At 42.3% G+C, this 23678-nt stretch overlaps 1 protein-coding gene across 4 annotated transcripts in view; it reads right to left on the bottom strand.

Annotated features, from left to right (window-relative positions):
- LOC112987339 (SPNS lysolipid transporter 2, sphingosine-1-phosphate) overlaps positions 1–22438 on the bottom strand; it is a 144740-nt gene extending 122302 nt beyond the window's left edge. For all 4 annotated transcript variants that reach the window (XR_010392299.1, XR_010392300.1, XM_026107199.2 and 1 more), the window contains exon 1: positions 22016–22438. Coding sequence is in view for 2 of the 4 variants with exons in the window: in XM_026107199.2 (XP_025962984.1) it covers positions 22016–22310 (295 nt within the window). In the remaining 2 variants the exon portion in view is untranslated. The remainder of the gene's footprint in view (positions 1–22015) is intronic.
- Between the last annotated feature and the right edge of the window lie 1240 nt (positions 22439–23678).

The following is a 23678-nucleotide window of genomic DNA, read 5'->3' as shown; positions in this document are numbered from 1 at the left end:
GACACAGGTGCTGAACATAAGGCATCATGACAAAAATAAAGCAAGCAATAGTCATCTTTTCCCTCCCTACCCACACCTTACTTTTGCACAGCCTCCAAATGCTATGTATTACTGTGTTATTAACAATAATGTCTAAACAGCTGAAGGGATGGGGACAGGAAGAGAATACTTAGCTACCAAACTTGTGCAGAATATAAAAGCAGAGCTCCCTTTGAAGAAATGGTCTGTTGGGGTCCTGTGAGCATGCTTTCTCATTGAATTGATAAGAAAAAATAATTTAGTTTAAAATTAAAAGGCAACTGAGACCTCAGTCTGAACAGTTTTTTGTTCTTTTGAACAGTTCCATGCTCTTTGGCCCTGCACTTCAATCACTGGTATTAAAAGGTACTTCCTTTAGGACACATGTCAATCCTTTTGATCATTTATTCTTGATTTAGATGTTGAGCATAAGATAAAGCATCTCTCTTTTATGTCCGTTAGAACACTGCATAATATAGAAGAGATTAAATGAAAAAGCAGCGCCTGCCTTTGAGGCAAAAGAACAAATAGGCCTTGCTTGCTCAATGCCCTTTGATTATTGAGAGTAATTCAGAAAAGTATGCAAAGCGCCTGTGTGGTCAGCAGATTTAGAGTGCGTGAAGGTTCAGGAAGTAATGCAAATTCTGAGCACAGAAATCGATGCTCTGAGATAAAGCGATTCTCAGATAAAAGAAGCTCCTTGTAAAGCATTCTACTGTGGGGGTACACATACTGCAAGGTGAAGAGCAGACTTGAGGTCAAGCTTCAGTGTGCCACGCCCCAACGCCTTTATTCCTTCTGTTCATGACACTGGCTGGAATAATGCTGGACTCCAAGTACCCACATGGCACTTAAAATACTCGCTGGGAAGCTGGGCTGTAGAGCACCTGCCGATGGCTGCACCTATGCCAACCCCTCAACACTGAGCCAACAGAAGTTTCATCCGAGTGGAAGTGCAGAACACGTCACGGCATAGATACAGTCCACCACTGAACATGCGTTGGCACGCGTGGATGGTAAATGTGGACCTGCAAGGACCTGACGAGATAGACATTCCAGCTACCACAACATAAAGAACAACCTTAATTTCAAGCAGGCAAATGCCAAGCTAGTGAGAGTGCTTTCAGCTCAGTCCAAATGTCACCCAAATACCAACAGATAGCTCTGTGCAGGTCCAAACAGGCACCCCAGGTGTTCCCAGGAGATGCACACTTTACCAAGGCATCTGCAGAACTCCTCACCAACTGTCACACTGGAATGGTTTTCAGATGGGGTCCCTGAAGTCATTTACTCTGTAAGCTATTCCTCGCAAAAGTATTGCAGATGTTAGAAATGACAACAGGAAAAAGTTAATCTCTTCATTAATGTAGAAAGATGTGATTCATGATGCATAGCAAGCTTGCATAAATAAATGGCACTGTTCTAATTCCAATCTGCAATTAGGCTTTCAGCCAGAGGTTTTCAAAGCTGCACTGAGAATACAGCATCTAGTTGCTTAATTTATTGTTATTTTAACTAGGTATTGTATGCGTAACTGTACACCTCGGCAGATTACATCTCAGTTTAAGTGTTTTGCTACAGGTAATTTTGACTTTTTTTTTTCTTTTTTCTTCTTTAAACATAATTTTCATGGCAGCAGCAACAAGTGGAAGGAAATTGAGCAAAAAAAATCCCATCTATGCTGTCCAATTTCTTCCTCTGTTTTTGGCAGATCTAAAGAGACTTATGCACAGTGGCAAAGCCGTGAACTCACTGTGCTCTGCCTGGCTTGGCACTACCCATGCACTTTCACTTTCCTGAGGTGAAAGTGGAAGTGAGGAAGGCCCAAATACCAGTTGTTTGGCAAGGTGAACAAAGCAGTGGTCTGTCCTAATCAGCCATGCATGTCTTGGAATATGAAGAACTGCTCTACATGCTTCTTCTGCTCCCTGTGTTAGCCACCTGTTCAGTACGACAATGGTAATTAATAACGAACAAAAAGTCATACCTAGATCACCTTGAAACTCTTGCTCATACTTCATCAGCCTATTGCCATCACCATTACCTAAACTTTATAACCCTCAAAAATGTACAGCAAGCTGTAAGTTCTTGAGGGCCAAATCATCTGTGCTGATGCATACATACATCAGGAACATGAATCTGCTTAGGAAATACGTGTTATCGCCCCGCTTGAAATACTCCAAGCATGCTTAGAAGGCACCTGATGATTCTCAGGGAGACTGATGCAGTTTGGAGGAACTATCACACAGCTAGTTGTTCTTTAAAAGTTGGATGGAGAATGAAAAAGGCTGGAGAAGTACCTATCACGTATCTGTTGCTTTTTAATACCTTTTATCACAATGCTGCAATGTTATATGAAATCTAAGACATATAGCAAATACATAGAAAATTAGCCTCCTATTAATACATGATATCACTGCTAGTAGCCAGGAGGATCATCCTTGCCCATTTATTCACTATGGAAATTAAAATGGGAAAAGATTTACCATCTGTCCTTTTCTCAAGGCACTATTTTAGCCAAGAGAAATTTCTAATTGAAATTATTCTCAAATCCTAAAATGCTGTACTTGCTAAGACTGTAAGATACTAAGTATTCAGAACAAGTTGTTCCCCAAATTGCTTTAACTTTTTTTTCTGCAGCTGCTAAAATACCTGGACCACTCCTCCCTCAATTAAGAAACCTGATTTTCATACCAACTCAAATTTCCATGCATTGAATTTGATTTTGCTTTCTTCTCCTGCTCATATTGCTCACACTCTGTGATGACACTTTTACTCTGGGGAATCAAAACTGTTCTACTCTACGCACACTAAAACTGAAACCAAATACAGTGGTTCTTCCTTCTCTGTTCAGAAACAAGAACCAGCAGTTTAACTTTTATGCGACCACGACTTAAAATATACACATAATACTATCCAATCTTGAAACGACAATTTCAAATTTCTTTTTTTTAAAATTAGCTGTATTTTTTTAATTAGCTGTATTCCTATCAACTCTCTGCTGGAAGTAAGGCAAAGTTTGGAGACTTTGGAGAATAACATTGACAAGGCATCCTAGACAAATACTTTTAAATAATCTGGAATTTCAGAGAAAAACATTAATTCATCTCCTCATAAGTAGGGGGCACATAAGGTGCCGTTTCCTGTGTTCTGATGCTCTAAGGGCCCCGAGGGGGACTGTAGATATTTGGAGATAACAGAAGATGGCCAGCAGGTGTTAGAAATGACAAAGAGATTTGCCAAATGCAAGCGTACTCCATTTTTCTCCTGCCTTCTCCCTTTTTGCATAAATTCCTAGTTTTATGATATCATTATTAATGCCACTTTACTGGGGTAGGAGAAAGAGTAGCCACCTCAGGCAAGCCACCCTAGGACACTGCAAAGAGAAAAGACTGCATGAAACAACCACAGACATAAGGATCCTGCTGTGTGCTGCAGGCATAATCTATTCAGCTAAATGGTACAATAGAGAAGGGGAGAAAAACTGCAGAAATTGCTTTGAAAACAAAAACAAAAGTGTTTTCCTAGAGCCATCATCAGGTTCGCTTGTCAGCTCAGATGCCTTATTTTGTGCTCCATTGAAATGCAAAGAAAACGTTTGAAGAAAATTGCTAGTTGTGATATTTACACCCTTTCACATGCAGCTGGAGTGAGATTTCTGCTTTGGTGGAGCAACAGTATCAAGAAAATAGTCCAAAACTAATGACGGTCATACTGCAAGAACTTTTTGAACATATTTGGAAAAGGTTTCTCAATTTCCTAATACAGACTCTCCAATGGACCTTAATGTTATGCTTATATGACGTTAGGTATTTACTTTTATAGCAGGTTTTAGGGAAACAGGCCAATTGAGGGCCAAGCTTATGATCTCGGAAAATGGACTGAATGAAGAGGTTAATGAAAGTAGATAAAGCCATGAGAAACCTTCCGCACACTTCAGCAAGGAAAGCGGAAGCCCCACAGAAGGCCACTGGTAAAGCTCTTTCGGAGGATGCCAGCAGACATTCGTCTTGTTTTAGCTTCCCCTCTGACACCACCATATAATCTACCTCATGCTGTGGCATTTTAAAGAAACACTTACAGAACCAGTCTTAACTTTTGAAGTAGGGTTTAAGAACTGCCGTCTCCTGTGAGTTTATTTAGCCTTGTGATATTTAGCACTCTCCTTAAAACAGTGACTGCTACTGCAGCTACTGAATTTTGTTAATCTGTACTCTTTAAAACCTTATGCTTATAAAGAAAACCCTGAAGGCAGAAACAACAGGCTTTGAGCCCAGAATACACCTAAATCACACCCAAATGTACTTATTTCTAGATTCCATGGCAAAAGGAAAGGCCTGCTCATTATGTTGCCGCAGTTGTGGCAATTATCTGTAGAGTATAAGTTTCTAACAGGTCCCATCAGAAACCCTATTTTCTACAAACAGAACAATGACAATTCCTAATGCAAAGAGCTTGCACAGACATAAGACAACAAGGTCACAGGTTGACAGAGTGACAAATGAAGAGAGAATTCAAGAAAACTTCTTTTCTTCACTTCTGTTATTTTGACAGGTACTCTGATCTACACCATAGGCTCCTTTTCACTTAACTGATGTTAGACAAGCCCAATAAAATCTTTGGCCTGTTCCTTCACTACCAAAATACTACTGGGGTTATCGGGCCTGTTAAAGGATAATTATTTGCCTGTTTACATTGGTTTACTTTTCTTATTTCATCAGCAAGGTGTCCCACTCCAGCTGCTTGTTCCCACCTGCCCACCCTGGCCCTTTCCGCTTGCTCCGGCTCCCTCAGCCAGCTACCAAAGCAGTCACTTGAGCGACCGTGGCCTAACTGAGGGGAGCAAAAGCATCTAGAAGGGAAAAAGGAGGAAAATAATGTGTGTATTTTTGTTTTACTTTCCCCTCCCTGAAGAAAACAATAACTAGTTTTCCTTAGAAGAAAAAATTAGCAATGCTTCTGCCTACAAATATTCAAGTTAACCTTCAGAAATGACCCAGCATGTTATTTCAGTAGAGGCAGGTCCAAACATTAGTTTCTATTGGTCCAGCTAGATACAGGCTCATCCCTGAGCCTCCCCAAGTGCTTCCACTTGCATCAATTTCCTCTCCAAATCCTTCCTACCAACTGACATGCTCTGAATTACATCATTAATTTCTGTCAAAGTACATGCATTCAAATGTCATCCATCATATTTTTACTTAAAAGCCCTTCTCCTCCTTTCCTTCTCTCCCTCTTTTCAAGCATTTTTCAGGGAAAGCTTCATGTTTTAATACACGCTGACATCAGCTGCCAACAAGAGGTGCAAGAGGAAATTAGTTATGCAACTCATTCACAAATTAGCTGCACATTCATTTGCAGGAGCACAGTGCTTCACCACATTGGAAACTGCTTGCTGAACAGCAGGCAGGTAGGGGAGCATCGGTGTTTCTGTGGCAGTTAGAAAATAACAGGAGCAGGCAGATGACGGTATCTTTGTGTCTCTGAGAAGCCATTTCAGGATGCACCTCTTCTAGTTGCTGTTCCCAGTTTTCCAGCACAAAGCAGAGATCATCATCATCGTTATAATAATATTTAGCTAACTTACAGGATCACTGTGAGAATTGATTATTTACTGTATGTAAGGAGTTCTTATATGTTAGACACAGCCTTACTGTATTAGCTGGGAAAGCAGAATCAGAGAGGCTGGGCCTGTTTATCTAGGAGTCTGCAAGTCAGCAGGTCAGCCGCTCTAGGAGACAGGCAGCTCACGTTTTTCATGTGTTAATGCTCCCTCGACGTGACTAAGCCTCCTCCCCGTCCTTCTTCTCTTTGCAGGCCACCTCCCACCACCACTTGCATGGATACAGCAGGGTTACAGAGCATACTGACTACTGCAATAGGATCCACTGTCATGAACCTTAGGACTCAGCTATAACATAAAGAGAAATACCTTACTGCAGTGCCCGAAACCTCACCTGAGCTCTCTATTCCTTCTTCTACTTATCCTTTTTCTCACCAGGGGATGTGTGGGTGCAGGTGTGTGGGTGTCAAATCTTGATCTCAGTTGCAGTGCACAACTGCTCTGCATTCACGCTAACATGAACAGACCTCAGCCCAGCTATTTTCCTTACAAACTCTCTTCCCGCATTACTCAGCTTTGATAGAGGTATGAAGATCATTTACTCTCTAAAACTTTTTCAACCCTAAATAAACATTCCTCCTTCACAATCAAAGATTTTTTATATCAACCCACTACTACTATTTCATAGTACATTTGAAAAATAAATGGTTGCAGCCTATCAGATAAAGCATCTTTAAATTCGCCCTCTTTTATAAAATTACATGATATGCTTTTGTATTCTTGCTCTATTAGCGACTGCACAGAAATGCACTGCAGCATTGCTACGGCCCCACACGTGCACTCTGCAAACGGCTTGGGCCCAGCCTTCTGCTCCACATCAACCATGAAGAATCCCACTAATTTGTTTGGAAGCACAAACAACAGTGATCAGCCCCATCAGTTGAGGGCTGCCGATGGCAGAGAGAGCCCTAGTATACACAAGGAAAGACCAGTGAAAGACTTGCAAAAAAGTAGGGCCCAGATGATCCATGTCCTCCTGACAGTCATTTTTATTAAGTGTCTGTACAGAACACAGCACAATAGTCCTTAACTATAATTCTCAACTGTAAATGAAAATAATATACAATTAGTGTATAGCCTAAAAATCCTTCCCCAGGCATTTCAGACTTGTTAAAAAAAAATCCATGAGTATTTGAAAAAGTATCAGAAATCCTTTTCAGAATTGGGTAGAAATCTCAAAATATCTGGAATTTAAAGCATCTTTGTACATGGTGTTTTTAGCATAAAGTCCCATTAATTGTCATGAAATTTACTTTCAGCAAACATCTCAATTTTTCCTGCAGTAGTTCTTGACCTTACACTTTGAAATGTCCCAAAATAGAGCAGCCTGATTCTCTAGCATGCATTTGTGTTGGGAGGTTACGCTGCTATCTAAGAACACAAACTTCTCTTGACAGCCAACAAGTCTCCCCAGTGCCTTCTGCGCATATGCAGCATGCACCTTCTACACCCAGCACCCCGGTCTTCACCACCTCCTCAGAGCTTCTCAGTCCTCTCAGAGAGGCAAGAGTCTCCATCGAGATTAAACATAAAAAGACCATGCTGAGGAGTTTAAAACACTCCAAATTCCAGCTCAGAAAGAGGGAGCTGCCAGTAGCCAATATTACTAAGGGCAAAATTACAGCATGTGGGAATTACAGATCTGCAGACAAACCAGCAATCTGTGAGGAATTCAAGTCACCAGGAGCAACAAATCAGGACCACAATGCTAACAAAATTAGACACAGTCTCCTTTTAACCTCATCTCTATTTTTAAGGGTTTTTCTTGTTTTTTTTTTTTTTTTTTAAGGTTTTCTATTTGTTTGTTGTGTTGCTAAAGTTTCTGTGAAATCGGGCTGAGAGCAACTGTTTAGGAACAAAGTTTCCCCATAATTTACTCTCATTACTGTAGGCTGTGTGAAATTATGCCCATGTGTGTGCAAGGAGGTTTCTCTCAGCAACTTTAATGAGTGACAGAATCGCACAGCAGAGAGAAAACTCAGTAGCAACATGAAAGTCTCCATAATCTCTGCAAATGTGCCACCTGAGAAAAGGATGTCAGCTGGGGGATTTTCTGAAGTTTCCTTGCATGCTTGGGTCTTCTCTCAGATGAGGACACTGCTAAAGCCAAAAAGCAACTCTTTCCTAGAGTGACTCTTGCTCATCTAATTCTCAATAAACTGTGGAAAAACAAAACCAAAAAAGCCTGTCTCCCCTCCATCCCAAAATCCTAACAGCATATTTAAAACCCTGCCTATTACTCTACAGTAACTCTAACAGTCCCATGTGAGCACTGCCTCTCAGCTCTTTTCTCCAAAGGAGAAACCAAAATCTGAAGGAGAAAGAGGAAACGGCTCATCTGCTGAATACAATGTTCGGAAACGCGAGGTGAACATTCCTCACCAAAGTGAGATGAATGTTCCCACCCGAGCACAAAGAAAGGGTTCATACTTCATATATTTTCCATTGTTTGTGCTTGCTTGCACATAAGTAACTACATTTAGCAATCACCAATAGGGGATGTTGAGCAGCTAAAGAGACTAATGTTTTTAACAGTGCAGTAAGAGAAGCAACAAGGCGGGCTGCACACTGTTTGGTTCTAACAACATACTCCGATTCTGACCCCATTAGCCCCCCTTCATGGGCACAGTTACCTCTGTAGCACCCCCCAGCAAGATGTGCAACACCACTACCCAAATGAAAGCATCACATGCAAGTGATCCACAACAAGGGGGCTGCAGCAGTGAACCCCAAAGGAAACCAGGTGTCACAGTGTGCTCCGCAGTCGAAGCAGGCCTGTTAGAAAGCTCCGCTGCACAACGCTGTGTCAAGGATTTTCAATGATAAAAAGAGAATGGATACAGAGTCTGCACGGAACATCAGGATTCTGGATTGAAACAAACAAATGCTCTGACATGAAGGACATTTAAATGAGATGGCTTCATAACCTAAGGAAATATCCTGCAGGCACTGATGGAGGCAACAGTTTCAAATTTCCATATTGAAAAAGCGTTTGCTGGTTTGAATCCAAGGGGGTTCCTCAGTGCTGACACGATGGGAGGACTTGTGCAGAGCAGGCAGACCTGGCAGGTCTCACACCCCCGTGGCCGTCCCACACTCGCGTGCTGCTGCACCTCGCTGCTGCTCCCCAGCGCAGCTGCTCAGGCAGGTGTGTGTGGCACACAGGGTCCAGCGTGGGGGAAAGGCAGAAGCTCTGTAGAAGGCACACTGCCCAGGAGATCTGACTCAATACATCAAGAGAGGCTTTTACCAAGCTGTGATAGATTTCAAATAGAAATCTGCAGTGCTCCACAAGTGACTGCCACTGTCTCAAATGACCTGGCATCCTTGCACAGCTGTCACTTGATACTCACTGCTGGTGACTGAGGTTGCTGCCTTTCTTTATATATTTAACAGACACCTCATAACGCTGCCCTTTCTAGCTTTCATTACAGCCACTGGAAAATGAGACCCTGTAAAGATATAATGCAGACTGTTTATGGACAAAGACAAGACTAGCAAGGAAATAAGTGTTCTTAAAACTATTAATTGAAATAGAAGGAACAGGGAACACTTATCAGCACAGACTGCTGGCACACAAGGTCAGATCAGTAGCCAGCAATGGCAGGTGCAAATGATGAAATCTGTGTGCAGATTCTGGAGGGACAGCTTTCTAACAGAGGAGCTCTTCTCCGCTGGGGCTTGTGCCACTGCTCAATTTGATTACACACACGTGAGAGTCAAAGAGGGAGAGAAGGAAAGAGTGCGGACCCTCTATGCACCCACGCTCAACTTAAAGGGGCGCGTGCAGCTGCATTTGCGGCAGCAGGGGTTCTGAACAGTGGTCCATAGCAAAATTACAGGGGTATCAGACAGCTGACATGGCATGGTCATTTGGTAGGCAAAAAATTACTTGCTTTCCTCTCAGCAAACCACACGCTGCATAGCAATTTTGCCTGCAAAGACACTATCCCAGATTTAAAGGGAAACAAATCTTTTAAAAGAAATACACCACAAAGCAAGAGAGCCTGGAATCTGCGTGTGAACAGGGCAGTGCGGGTGTGCACACCCACATGAACTTGCAAGCATTGCACTCTTCCAGCCCATTACCAAGTCTGCATTTGCTGCCATCAGTTAGCATCGCTATCTCTTGGGGAACACTTAAAAAGTCTGGCTCCTAAAGATGCTGCTACACTATAACATTCACTATTTCTAGTTACCCATTAACCTTTACCAGTCTAAGCACAAGCAGGGCTCAAATAGCTGGGTGACTATGTCTGCTACAATTATTTGTAACACCAGGCCTTAAAGAACTGCCATGAAACACTAATGGCATCTTGTCAACTAGAAGTGCTCAAAGCACGCTCTTGCTTGCCTCTAGCCCTGAATCCTTACAGAGGCAACCTGGGGCTGTTTCTTTATGAGGCAAATCAAATTCAGTCACTACTACATCCCAGATTTAAAACAATAAAATAAAGAGTTCAGCCTAAAATCAATCCCTCCAGATTAAACCCAAGAATATATCTAAAGAAGAAAATTGCTCTTTTCAAGATATTGAGGTGTGTTATATATATATATTTTTAAACCTACCTTAAAATTGTCAAGACACTGCCTACCAGAATCTAAATTATACTTTCAAAATTATATGTATTAATATTTAAAGTATATAATTATAAAGGAGCAGATATATTTTTAAACCACCATACTTACAAACATTTTTTTTTTTAAATAGAAACTACTTGCATGACTGTCACGTCTATCTTTTAGGTCTCTTGCCTTTAAGTCTCAACACCAGCAGGGGCAACTGGAGTGAACATGTTTGATCGTAAGCTGCAAACATAGTGATGTTCTTCTATATGATGTCAATAGTATTGATAAAAAAAAAAAAAAAAAGACAGGGCAAACCATATTCATGTGGAGTAGAAAAAAGCTGAAAACAGTGGTAAAACTGTGCTGCTAATAGGTTTTCTTCTTAGCAGCTTCATTTAAGTCTATTAATTCATGATATCCATATCATGACTGATCCTACCTGCTGTTTCTTGGTAGTCTCTACATAGAGACGAGAGGCTGAATGTCCATGACTACCCAGACACAAAGACTGAACCCTTCCACTACTGGGCTTGTTCTGCAGACACAAGTCTCTTACTACAGATAGCAATCCCATAGGAAATCTCTCACACTCAGGATTGAAACAGCTTGTCATTCCATTGCGCAAGCCATCCAGTGAATAAAAACAAACATCTTCAGGTTACTAAGTCCAGTAATTGCTAAAGGGTGCTGAATATATTTCATATTCACAAAGTAAATGCAAAGAGAGAATTAACAGAGCTTGACCAACTACTTAACTCAAGAAGGATAAATCCTGATTCAGATTGTATTGGCTGTGCTTATGGATAGAAACCTCTACCCAGACACTCATATAACATGTATTATTATTCAAGAAGCTTTTTTCTAATGTTGGCTCTACTGCTAATTTATTTTTGCTAAGTAAAATGGCCTTCAATGATGCAAGCAATTTAAATGCAAGCTTGTGAGGCAGATGTAAGCTTGCAATGACATAGAGAGTTTTTGACATTTATACTATGTTGAAAAAACATATAATGGTAAGAATGCAGAAGCATTACAGATTACGGGTCATTTCCAAATGAAAAGAACAATTTTCACAAAAGCAATGAAACACCAGGCAAAAGTGATTTACCTGTCTTTTCTTCAGCTACTATTAGAATCCCTCTCAAGCCACAGCCCAAAAAGTTGATTGTTTTGGCAGCTTTGTAATGACTTAAAATACACCAACCGCATCATGAGTAGGTGCCAAAAATGAGCCTTAATTTCACATGCATCTTAGCACACACTTACCTTTGAGCATAACGGTAACTTTATCCATGCTTGGGAAAGTGTTTTGGCATCTTGAGTACTGTACTGAAGCACAGAACCCCTGGAAAGGCATGCAATGACTCAAAAAATGTGTTTTCAATAGAAATAAGCTCCAAGAAGCACAGCTGTTAGCCCCGGACTGCACCTGTAACTTCTGAGACATACAGATTTATCTGATCAAGAATGATGTCCCATTTCTCCAGTGGCCTCAATCCCAGTGACATGGGGTACAACTCAAAATTTATTTTGGTAAGAAATGAAAGTTCTACTCAATTCCATAAGAGTTAGATCACATCTAAGACAGTGTTCTAGCTTCCAAAACTGGTCACATATCTAAGCCTACAAAATAGCTGCAGGTGATATACTCTTAAGCCTAGTTGGAATTTGCCAACAAGTGTGTGATTATGGTTACCTAAAAATACAGGTTTTGTGAAGGAAATGGCAAGTGACCCTAACTTGTAGCAGTGCTACCAAGACACTGCTGTAATGAAAAATAGGCAAGAGAACTCATTTATTTTATTGCTTTTTCATTACTTCTGTACAGTTCAAGGTACTCCATGGAGCTGGAAAGCACACAGCACTAAGTGCTAGGAAACTATTACAAAGTGCTCATAAGCATCCAGCATCTGCATAAATATAAAAAGTAGATTAAATGAATGCAGACATAGATGAAATCAAGTTGGTCATTCCCTTAACAGCTAAAAAATGCTGCTGGGGAGGAAGGAGGGGAGTAAAAGGCGGAAGATACAGTCACTGTGTGGAGCACTAGTGGACAAGCATACAATCTTTGGCCAGAATTATTATCCAGCACACTCACGTTCTGACTAGTGAGTGACTCAAGATTTTCCTTACTAGGGATTGTGTAATTGTTTATGCAATCTGTATGCAAACAGAGATGAAAGAAACACCAGAATTCCTCTCATTTGAGGGAGAAAATTTCCTTTGCATTAATCCTGCTTGGAAAGAAAATGCATACACACGGGCTTTTTAGCATCCCAAGCTTCACGGCTTAATATTGAGCATCAGAAGCTCTGGAATCTCAGTACGTTGTTATTATAGTCAAAACAAACAGCTAGAAGCCCACATCTTACTATTTTCTGTATCTTAGTATAGCCAAAACATCATGGAGAGATCTGTGTTTGCACTTCCGAGCACTCTTCCTTGGGTGTCCTATTGGTATTTCTGATACTGGGACAAGAGCACCTCCGGGCTACAGAATCCTTAAAATTGCGAAGAGATGTCATCTCTCATCCCCTGATATTATCACAACACATTGCTTCTGTCCCCCTTTTCTCTTCCCCATCAAGAAGGGACTAACATTTCCAAGACTGAGTTGATCAGGAACCCTCATTTCTAATCAGAGCATTGTAGCTGTCACCAGTGGCCCTTGGGGACATCTGTTCCTGAATATATAAAGATCGTTATCCTTAAAGTTAGTCAGCATTTCTGGCTGCTAGGAGAAATAGCAAGACTACTATAAATGTTTTAAGATTAGTATAGCTGCAGCTGTATTTGAGTTCTAATAGCTTAACACAAACCCCCCCCCAAAAAACTCTTTAGGAGCCACATTACTGTATTAAGAAAAAAATGAAGTAATCGTTTTTCCTTAAACTTGTTGCATAGTTCATTTCCTAACTTACAGAGCTAACATTTATTAATAGTGTTGCAATTCTAGACTAATTATTGTTTAGCACTGACAATATGCTTGGAACTGCACAAAATTGATCCCTGACCCAAACTGCTTAAAGAGTCCCAATTTAGTGCTCCATAACCAGCATTTCATACAAAAACCTCCTCAATTATTAAAGCTTGGATAACAGTACGTCTTGGTCAGCCCATGTCACATCAAGTTATTTAGCTTGTGCTGTTGAGGAGAGGCAAGCTGCAGTGCATCTAGCTGGAATACAGTTTACAAGCACAAGCCTGTTGGAGAAAACAACCCAGCAAAGCTACTAGCAATGTAAAAAGAAGAATCCAGTATCTTTTGGGTGATCTCAGCATCAATATGCAGGAAATCAATATCTCATTACTCTCACATTTTCAAATTAAATGTCTCACTGAAGAATTACACAGTAAGAGGACACAGCTGTTTGCAGACTTCCAGACCTGCGCACCTGGTAGTACAACTTTGCTAAAGCAGCTATATATGCCAGCATATACACAAAACATGCAAGCTCATCACTACAACGCAGGCACAAATCATTAAATAAATAGGTGGCTGACAGAAGGAAATGAAAATTGCAGATCAACAATGGGCCAAGACCCTTTCTTCACATCTGCATTGCTTTATTGCTTTACTTTCCCAAAGGATCGTCTCTCTGAAATGAGAGTACACAGGGAAAGCAGATCATCAAATTGTAGGGCAGCCATCTGAATCAAACCTAACTTTCAGACAGGTTTAATTTAAGCCCTGCAGGCTTCATGCAAACAGGAGTCCTGTTGGCTCTGTCATTTCACCCACTCTTGTTTTTTCCATATTACCAAGAACACAGGGCTCATGTTCTAAGGTAATAACAACATGTGTCTAATAGGAATAAAAGAAAATTGGAAACTATGAAACAGAAATAATTAACTGTGTTCTATTATTTACATAATTATTGGTAGAAGCCTGAACAAAGAGTAAAATGGATTACAGCACTTCTGGTTCAATGAAGTCTTAAAATTAAAAAAATCTTCATCACATGGCAAGGCTAAAAGGATTTCCATTCCACCGTGTGCTTCTCTCATTCCATCAGCTAAGCTCCAAGCTGCTACTGCAGCTATGCCCTGTCTAACCCTGATCTTTTCCCTCTGCTGTTCTGTTCAGCCACTGCAGTTGCTGGCCACCAGCAGAAGCACAGGAAAAGTATTTACAAAAACCAGTAGGAGACAATACTGTTCACTAACAACATAAGCCTGGTACGTTCATACCACTGAAGGCTGAATTGAGGTCTGGCAAGGCATAAAGCTGAACACAATCTAGAGTTTTTCTTCTGTATTTCTCTCCCTTCTCTTCATTTAAAATTGTTCTACGATTACAGTTTTGGTAGAAGATTAACAATTCTGGAGAGGGACGACTGACATTTATTCCCTCAAAAACATACAAAGCACAAAATGGGTGAATGCAGCAACGTTGCCCTCGCAGCATGCTTCGCTGATGCCTAGAAGGATCAGCCTGACAGAAGAACTCAGTGGTTTTGTCTGTCATTTCATATTTTGAGAGATAACACGATGGTTCCCAGCCATAGGTTACGTAGAGGCTTTCATGAAGCACACACCCAGCATCACGAGAAGCATCATGAAAGAGACCACCACAGAGTCCTGACTAAGTCTAAGAGCCCTCCGAAGGAAACTTTCAGGCACTCCTCACTGGGAATAGGACCAAAGTGATGACCTAAAAGGTGAAGGATTCTACCTCCCATTAGTCATCCAGCATCCCTTACATTCTCACTTTCCCAGTTATTTTTACTGCTGCAAGAAGCATGGAAATTAGTGTTCCCTTCCTTTCACTTCCTCTCCCTGCAACTCTAGAGAAATGGCCGGGTTACACAAGGCAGAAACACCCACAAAACAACAATGAAAACAGATGTGTCCAAAAAAAAGAAAAAAGTGTATGAAATGCCTATCGTATGTGCCAATTTGAAGTAAAGTAGTCAATCTATGAATAGCATGGTGAACTATTTTAATAGTGCACAGCTCAAAGGGAGGTTCTAATAGCTAGAACTCAGAACTAAGGTTTGGGGAGTATTTTTCTTGCTGGTTTTTGTTTCTTGGTTTTTTGTTTGTTTGACTTCTTTTGATTCTGCCTTTACTTATCTCAGATTTGCCGTTTGACTTTCAGACCAATAATTTCAGATCAATTCTCCAAGAATGCAATTCTCGAGAGCGCCAAGCAAGTTCAGTATCCAAATCTCTCTGGAAATCAGCAGGAGTTGGATGCCTCACTTATACCTCTTTGGGCTCTCAGCCCAAGCACATAACTCTCATTAACTTCCATGGTACCTTAGGCACTTCACAGATCCTTCACAGACCTGATTCTGAGCATAGGTTATTTTTTCTGTAACAATCATCACCCTACATCCACTCTGCCAAATTCTAGAAAGTTCTTAGACAGAAGTGTCATCCTCTATTGCCCATTTCCGACAGACAACTTCATGCTTTCTCCCGTGATGCTCCTCATGCTTAGTAGATGCTCTCTGTAAACACGTGGTGAAAGATACCCCTGTCCTCCTTGAAATCCTTCATTCAGCCTTTGGCTGTGCTGCCTACCACATAGGTTGTAGAAGGTAATTTGCTGGAGCTAGGGTCTGTCACACTAACCAGCACTGGATCTTGTCTTCTCAGACTCCCCCATGTGTCAGCCTTCAGCTGTCTGACATCTCTTGACACACCTAGATTATAAGGACCCTGGGTGCACCATCTCCTTCACTAGAAGCTGCACTATGAGGTCCTGGTCTGTAAGACTAATAAAGCAATGATGATGTAAAGAAGCAGCTCAGCAAAAATTCTGATCTCTGAATTTCCTAATTGCTGCCTGTAAAATAACATTATGATTTTTCCACTGAATTTCCAGAATCTGTAATCTGAACCTTTACTAACAGTTATGAAGTACCTTAAGATCTTTGCATGAAGCAGGCAACCAAATGGCAATGTACATAGTCCTGCCATAGTTATTCAAACAACTATTTTCAGAAAAGAATTTAAAAAATACAATTCAACCTGAGGAACAACCAGCAATCTGTTCCAAAGAGTCTCCTACATGTATCTATACATCCCATTAGTCATCTATAAGTAAATAATATTTTCCAAGAAATTTTTAAGATCTCACTTATATGTTGACAACAGATTTATCATTCAGCAAATGCAGGCAGTGCACACTTCTAACATGATACTCCTAAACAGGGCAAACTGATCCTAGGACTGCTACGTAGAGTGCAGTTTAGTTGCTTCTAGGGTATAGCCTAGCAGAAGCAATAAGGAATACATGCATAATACATAGGGACAACTAAAAACAAGTTGAATGGTGGAATTTAACCCTGTTGCAGCTTGGCACGCTGTTTAAAAAAACCCTGAAGGAATGATCATAAAATTCTTACACTTTTGAGCACAGAAGCTTTACTACATGGCTTCTGGTATTGATGGTCTCAGAGATCAAGGGACTAATCACATTATCACACAATTCTTAAGAACACACTCAATATTTATGAGGATCTTAACTCTCTGTAATGAAGGCCATATTCACAGACTGTGATGACTTGGATGCTTTAGGGATAAAATTAATCAACATGCATGAAAGAGGATCTCAGAGTCAAACAGGAAAATCTGCACGTAAAAACAAAGATAGTAACTATCTGGCAAACTATGTTGCAAGGAAGAAAAATACTATGATTAGACATAATAAGACTTCACTTGAAATGTAAAATTCTCTGGATCAAATCCTGCCAATTCGCATAAGAACTGGCAAACAGGAAGTAGCTGACTATGCAATAACAGCCATCACATAGGGGAAAAATATCATTGGAGAACTAGACGATGCTACATGGTCCTTGTAATCGTGCTGCAGAGCGCTTTCTACTGCATGTTTGTGAAATGCATGAGTTTGTCCTTCTGGCTTTTGCTCACAGTGCAGTGCTTCTCAAATTTTGAGCCAGTAACACCTATTTCTCAAGGAAACCATTGTTGTCCGTTTGCAAATCCCCACTGCGATAACAACATGCCTTGCACGAGCTAGTGATATTGGCTAGAGTAAGTTTTGTCAATATTTTCTTCTAATGTTTTCCAAAATTGCACTCCTTCCACGGCTGAGCCCTAGGTAATAGTGAGATTGAGATTAGCTCAACAAGAGGTGAAAAATGAAGAGCTCGCCCTGCCGTTTAATGGTTTCCTCCCTCAAACTATAAGCACCAAGCATAGTCTCGTTACAACTGGGATAAGAGGTTCTCTTTATAGCATTATGTATTTTAGCTCTTAGATTGCACGAAGATCATTCAGTATGAAATACGCTTATAAGGTAATATATTACTATTACAAATGTGAACTCAGAAGTAATAAAAAGCAGTTTTGGCTTAACTCTTGAATGTCTTTACATTTAAGAATTAGCATTGAACCTTCCCTAACCCTTCAGTTACAGCTTGTGCTACACAGTTTTAAACTTGACATTCAACTTTCAATAATCATTTGCATTTAAGTATCTTTAAGTATTTGCAACTATGTATTGTAATGAGAGGCTAATTAACACAGACACGGTTATTAGCAAGTTACAGACACAAGACAAAAAGAGCAGACCAAAAGCTCCGGCTTACTTTGTGTCACAGAGATACAGAACCTCAAGGACGGACTAATACCAGGCAAGACTCTGCCACTAGCTACACTACTATGAGCAAGACACTGACACTCTGCAACTCTGTTTCCCCTTCTGTAGTGGAACTGTAAGACTCATTTACTTTGCTTGGTTCTTCAGCTTAATTAAATCATTACCTTTAAATTAAAGGCATTACAGAAATGCCAGGAATTAGCGTCTGAATTAGAAGGTGGAGGTGACACCCTAATGAAGCAAGACTATTTTCATTGTCAACAGCAGGCACAGTAAAAGGTCATCCATGGCATAATTGTGAAACCACATTCCAAGCTTCTGAAGGTAAGATGACTTTTCCCAAAACTTCATTAAGGAAGAGGATATGTCCCAGCATCACTAAATGGCTGGAATGCTGTCTTGTAGTTTCACAGGTGATCTATAATGGTTTCATTAGTTTTCCCATTTCCTTACTCTTTCTTTTCCTAATAGCAGCAAAATATCACAGCTTCTGAAAGAATGCTTTTTCCACAGGCAACTGTTTTCAGTATGATCAAAGACCCATTAAGAAAATTGCAGAGGATCATTTTCCTTCAAGACAGTAACATTCAGCACAGGGTTTTCAACCTTTTCCTTAGAAGAGCCACAGCAGAGGCACTCCAACCTTTTTTTTAGGACAGCTTCTCTCAAATATCATATTCTGACAATCCCCATACAAACTGGGAATTTCCAGTATTGGGTAAACGTAAAAACGTTACTGAAAGATCCCCTGTTACTGCACAGGCTTTTTATTTTGAAACTATTGGAAAAAAATTATTCTTAAACTGCAGGAAATAGGCCACTCTGCCTCCTTGGCAGAGGCCTCATTCCATCATGGATTCCCAAAAGAGTTGTAACTTAGTCTCGCGTACGAAGCTGCATATGTCCCACATATCAGAAACTGCACTGAACTTCTGTCATGCAATGTCCCAAATACGGAAAGACACATCTCATCCTAAACTCGTTTCATCCGTACTGGGGAGTCATTGAAACCAAAACCAGGGAAACAGGCAGCTACTTCCTCATTTGTTGCACATGAAAAAGATTAGCCAAGACTGACGCGCTCTAAACAGTCTCCTCATATTCAGAGGTAGGAGTGTAAACACCAAGAAATATTGCATTTGCTGTTTGGAATGTCTTTTAGCAATGAGGAGCAAGATGTATTACAGGAGGGGTTGGCCGAGAGTTTTCCTTCTATTACGTAAGGGCTCCTTGCATTGACTGGATGCGTATTATCTAACTTCTGCGTACATACGTTAAAAAATTATGGAAAATGCTCAGGAGATTATATTGGCAACAAAGAACTCCATATATCTTTTTCTTTTCTACTGATTAAAGACAACTTTGCTTTAAAAACACACATTGGTGACCAGGAAGGCCAAAATGGTTGCAGTAAGTTTTAAAATGAGATCTGATAGAAAGTGCACATGTAGAATAGTGCCCATACAACTGTGTTGTCTGTTTACTTACGTCTGTCTGTCAACTGCCTGCTAATCACTTCTGAGGCCACTGACCTGCTTTGACTAAATTTGACAGCAGGAAGAACTCCCAAAGCTCCCGACACTTTCATTTAAAAAAAACAAAAAAAAAAAAGTGGGGTAGAGAGACTCTTGTAAGACAACAAGAGAAAGGTTAATGACAAAGGTCAACTTTTATTTGACGTCAGAGATCCCACACGAGGGATCACCCCAGAGACACAAATCCTTAGGAACCAATTTCCATTGGCTCCCACTGCTCTTTGAACACTTGTTTCAAGTAGCAGGAGAATAGCTGGAGCCAGAAATTAATTCTCGTTCTCACAACAGTTCATTGGCCTAGGTAAGTCATAACTTAGATTCTACTTCCCCTGCCATAATGTGGCTAATGTTAAACTCCCTTATTATGTTGCTGCAACAATTCATATTTGCAAAGCACTCTGAAGGTCTGAAGAGCTGTATTCTCTAATTATTACCGGTCTTGAGACATGAGCTGAATATTCAAATGCTAGCCTGATTCATACGTAAGTGCACATCATATATGCGTGCACTGAAACTCAAAATATAAAAGTAAAGATTGTTTTTAAAGAACACTTTACAGTTTTGAGACCAACAACCACATCATTTTTATTACCACAGCTCTTTTATCAGATTGGATTTAAATTATTCCACATTTTGGATTTGCACTTTATAAGACATCAGTTCGAAAAATAAATACTGACTGACAAAACACAGAAATATTGTGCAAAATTTGATTCCCCCCCACCTGCCACAGAGGAAAGTCTGTTGTCAGATCTTAAACATTTGATATCAAACAGAAAGCTAACAGATAAGTTTCACAGGGCAATTACTGGCTACACCAAAACTAGAGCTTCTCCTAGCAATACCAGCAACCACAATTTAGGACTGATGATACCGCACTACGGTAGGCAGATGTCTGCATCCTCGCTTTGGTCGGGCACTTTCCAGCCTTCCCACAAAGGAAGATAATTCTTCCCTCCCTTGTCAGAGCATCCCATGCCTTCTGCTCTTGCTGGCAGAAAAATTAGATGACATAGCTCTTTGCTGAAGCTACTATGGCAAAGGGATAAACAAGATAATGAATTTTTTTTCCAATATATAAAAATACTGAGTGTACATGAGGGTGGTGGGAAGGAAGAGTTTCCTGAAAAAGAAGCCTTCCGTGTATTAGAGAAATGCAGTTCTTTGCGGTCAATCTCTCTTCCAAAGAGATTCCTATTTGAGGGTGCAGGAGCAAACTACAATATCCTTCAGTCCTTGCATCTTCAAGCATCCTCCTGTAGCATGCTTAGCATCAAATTGAATACTCAGTACCTCCCAAGACTTGGCCTTTACATTTCCTTAAAGAGCAAGCCCTGTCTAAAAATAATAATAAAAGAGCCGCAGCAACTGTGGTAGCTAAGTTTTCTTTCTAATCCTCCCCACGTCCCTATCCCAAGCAAAACAAAACCAACCTGGCCAACTTATTCTGACAAATGACTAGATTTATGACCCTAACACACTTTTTCTGCCTTACAAATGTATATTTTTTAATATAGTATAAACATATGCTGATTTGTTTAATACAGTGTTTAGTCCTAGAGATTAAAATACCTATATGTATATAGTTACCTATATGTATAAAGTTAATACATGCACAAAGTCCATTCACAAACTCTGAAGATAGAATTCTCAATATTACCAAACACAGAATATATATTATTTTTAATTACATAAGACAGTTGAATATCAACAAGCCTACTTCATTCCTAATTAGCAAAAGTTCAATAATCATTTTCCTCCCTGCTGTTATTGCCTGACAAGAATAAATGAGGAGTCCCCTCTAGGGACTGTACAGTAAGCATCCTAACACGCATTTGTTTCAAAACCAAGCTTCACAGCAGTACTAATCACTGAGGCACATAGTGCCTTTCACGCAGTACAGCTGGCGAAGTGCATCTGTCGGGGATCCCGTACGTGATTTCAAAATGTTTATCTCAAGAAAATAGACACTTTGCAAAGTGCACTGCGGCTGCCTTGCTGCCGCTTCTGCGTATCACCCACCACCAGCCAGCAAGAACTACCAGGCAGCTCTGCTGGCACCTACTTGTGAGTTCTGCAGGGAAGGGACCCTCCTTGCTAAAGGACTAAAGGACAGCCTGGTTTTCCAGATTAGAGTCACTCTGCAAAAACAAAGCCGAGGTGATCTGCTTCCGTGTGATTTTCCTCTAAAGACACAAAAGTGAATGCAATCCCATTTCCCCCCTTTCCCAGCACATTGTATTTATCCGGCAGCAGCTGCACCTGTCACCCACAGCATTTATACCGTTCCTAGGATCAATAACGCTTCTCCCATCAGTCCATGAAATGGCACAAAGTACCCTCCACGTTTGTCAGCGCCACACAGCATCAGGCCTTCCCCCCCTCAAAATAATAATAATAATAATAATAATTACCCCACCACCGTGCGCAGGAAAACAAAAGACACCGCTTTTTATTCGCCATAAAATTAAGGCAAACTAGAGAACAATACCGAGGGTCCGCACAGCGGGCGCTAGCCGCAGCCTGCTGCCCCCGCTGCCGGCTCGCTCCAGCGGGGCGCCGCGGTGCCTGCCCTGCCCTGCCCTGCCCTGCCCTGCCCGCCCGGCTGCGCCCCGCGCAGGAGGCGCCTCCCGCCGCGGCGGGCGCGGGCACCGCGGCGCCCCTCACCGGCGGAGCGGAGCGGGCCGTCCTCACCTGCCACCGTGTACCGGTCCAGGTAGTTGAGCACGTTGCCCACGCTGAGGATGCCCGCGGCGGCCACGCGGGCCCGGCCGAGGCTCGGCGCCTTGTGGCGGGCGGCCGGGCGCTCGGGGTTCTTGGCGGCCGCCGGCGGGTTCATGCGGCCCGACAGGGTCTGCACCTCGCCCTCGGCGCCGCGGCCGCAGCAGCCCCGCTCGCCGTCCTCCTCCTCCTCCTCGTCGCCGGCTCGGAGCCGCCCGCCGCAGCCCGGGCTGCTGCCGGAGGAGCCGTCGCTTTCCAGGCACATCATGGGCGGCGGGAGGCAACGGCGGCGCGCAGGAGCCCGCGCGGAGTGGCGGCGGAGCGCGCTCAGCGCCGCATCCCCGGGCCGCCTCAGCCCCCTGCCTGCGGGACCGGCCGCCGCCGCCGCCGCCTCTGACAGCTGCCCGGGCGGGGCGGGCCGGGGCGGGCCGCGGCCCAGGTACCGCCCCCTTCCGCGCGCCCCGCCCCAACGGCCGCGCGCAGCCGCGCGCCCCGCGCCAGCAGCTGCTCCGGGGTGCGCGCGCCCCGCGCCAACGGCTGCCCAACGGTCGCCGCAGGGGCCGCGCGCCCCGCGCCAACGGTCGCCCCGGGGGCCGCGCGCCCCTCACTTCCCGCCCACACCAGGGCGAAGAGCGTCTCCCCCCCGCTGCCTCAGGCTGCCTCAGTGAGGGCACCTGCCTCTCCTGGGCAGGGAGCAGAGGTGTTTGAGCAATTCGGGATCTGCAGCCTGGGGTCAGCTTACCTGCTCAGAGGTGCTCCTCCCATAAGCCTGTCACGGTGGTGGCCCTAATTAATCAGCTCCCTCTATTATTTTACAGATCAACATAGATGCTTGCAAAACAGGGATTGGTGGAATTGTATACAGGGCTCAAAGTAGTATCGACAGTGGTTTCTATGCAGTAGTAAACTCCACATAGGCCACATACACCTGCCCTCAGAACTGTATTTAAGAACAAATCCATGCACCAAGAAAGCTTCTTGCATAGATTCAACTCCCAGAACCATCTACAGTCACACAGGAGATAGCTGTCAGGGAAGGGACCTTGGGAGGGAAGAGCAGGGCATGCTGAAAGGTGCTACCAACCTCACCACTTCCTGCTTGGCCCCAGACAATTTTCCTGTTCCACCAAAGTTGCTTCGGGAACAACACACATCTTCAAAGGAAGTAAAATTGCTCTAAGATTCCCTGCTCTGAAAACAGTTTTGCCCCACTCCCTGTACAATTCCACCTTTGAACTAAGAGCAGTCGAGAGAAATTTCATTTCAAAAGGAAAAGTCTTCAAAGAGATAAAAGTGTTCAAGTGCTCACAATCAGAGCAGCTCCAGCCTGTCATACCTGTAGTAAAACTACAAAAGCTAACTACAAACGAAGAAATAAAGTGCCATCTGAAGAGCTCACGTGCATCTGTCAAGGAACAGTGGGTGACGATTTCAGATTTCTCTGTTTGTTGATCTTACCTACAAAACTGTATCAGGAGTGAAGTCTTTACATTTCCAGGATACAGCTATTTAAACAAAAGCTCTGTCACCTACTCCAAACAAACCAGAGTTACTCAGAGAAGCAGCACAATATGGTGTGTGTGTGTTCAACATACCTAGCCTCGTCACACCCTTTTCACAGAGCTGAAACCAGTCT

The sequence above is a fragment of the Dromaius novaehollandiae genome, chromosome 19 (genome assembly GCF_036370855.1).
Source record: "Dromaius novaehollandiae isolate bDroNov1 chromosome 19, bDroNov1.hap1, whole genome shotgun sequence".
Classification (NCBI taxonomy): domain Eukaryota; kingdom Metazoa; phylum Chordata; class Aves; order Casuariiformes; family Dromaiidae; genus Dromaius; species Dromaius novaehollandiae.
Note: the sequence above shows the minus strand (reverse complement) of the source record. Positions and strands in the feature narration are given on the sequence as shown.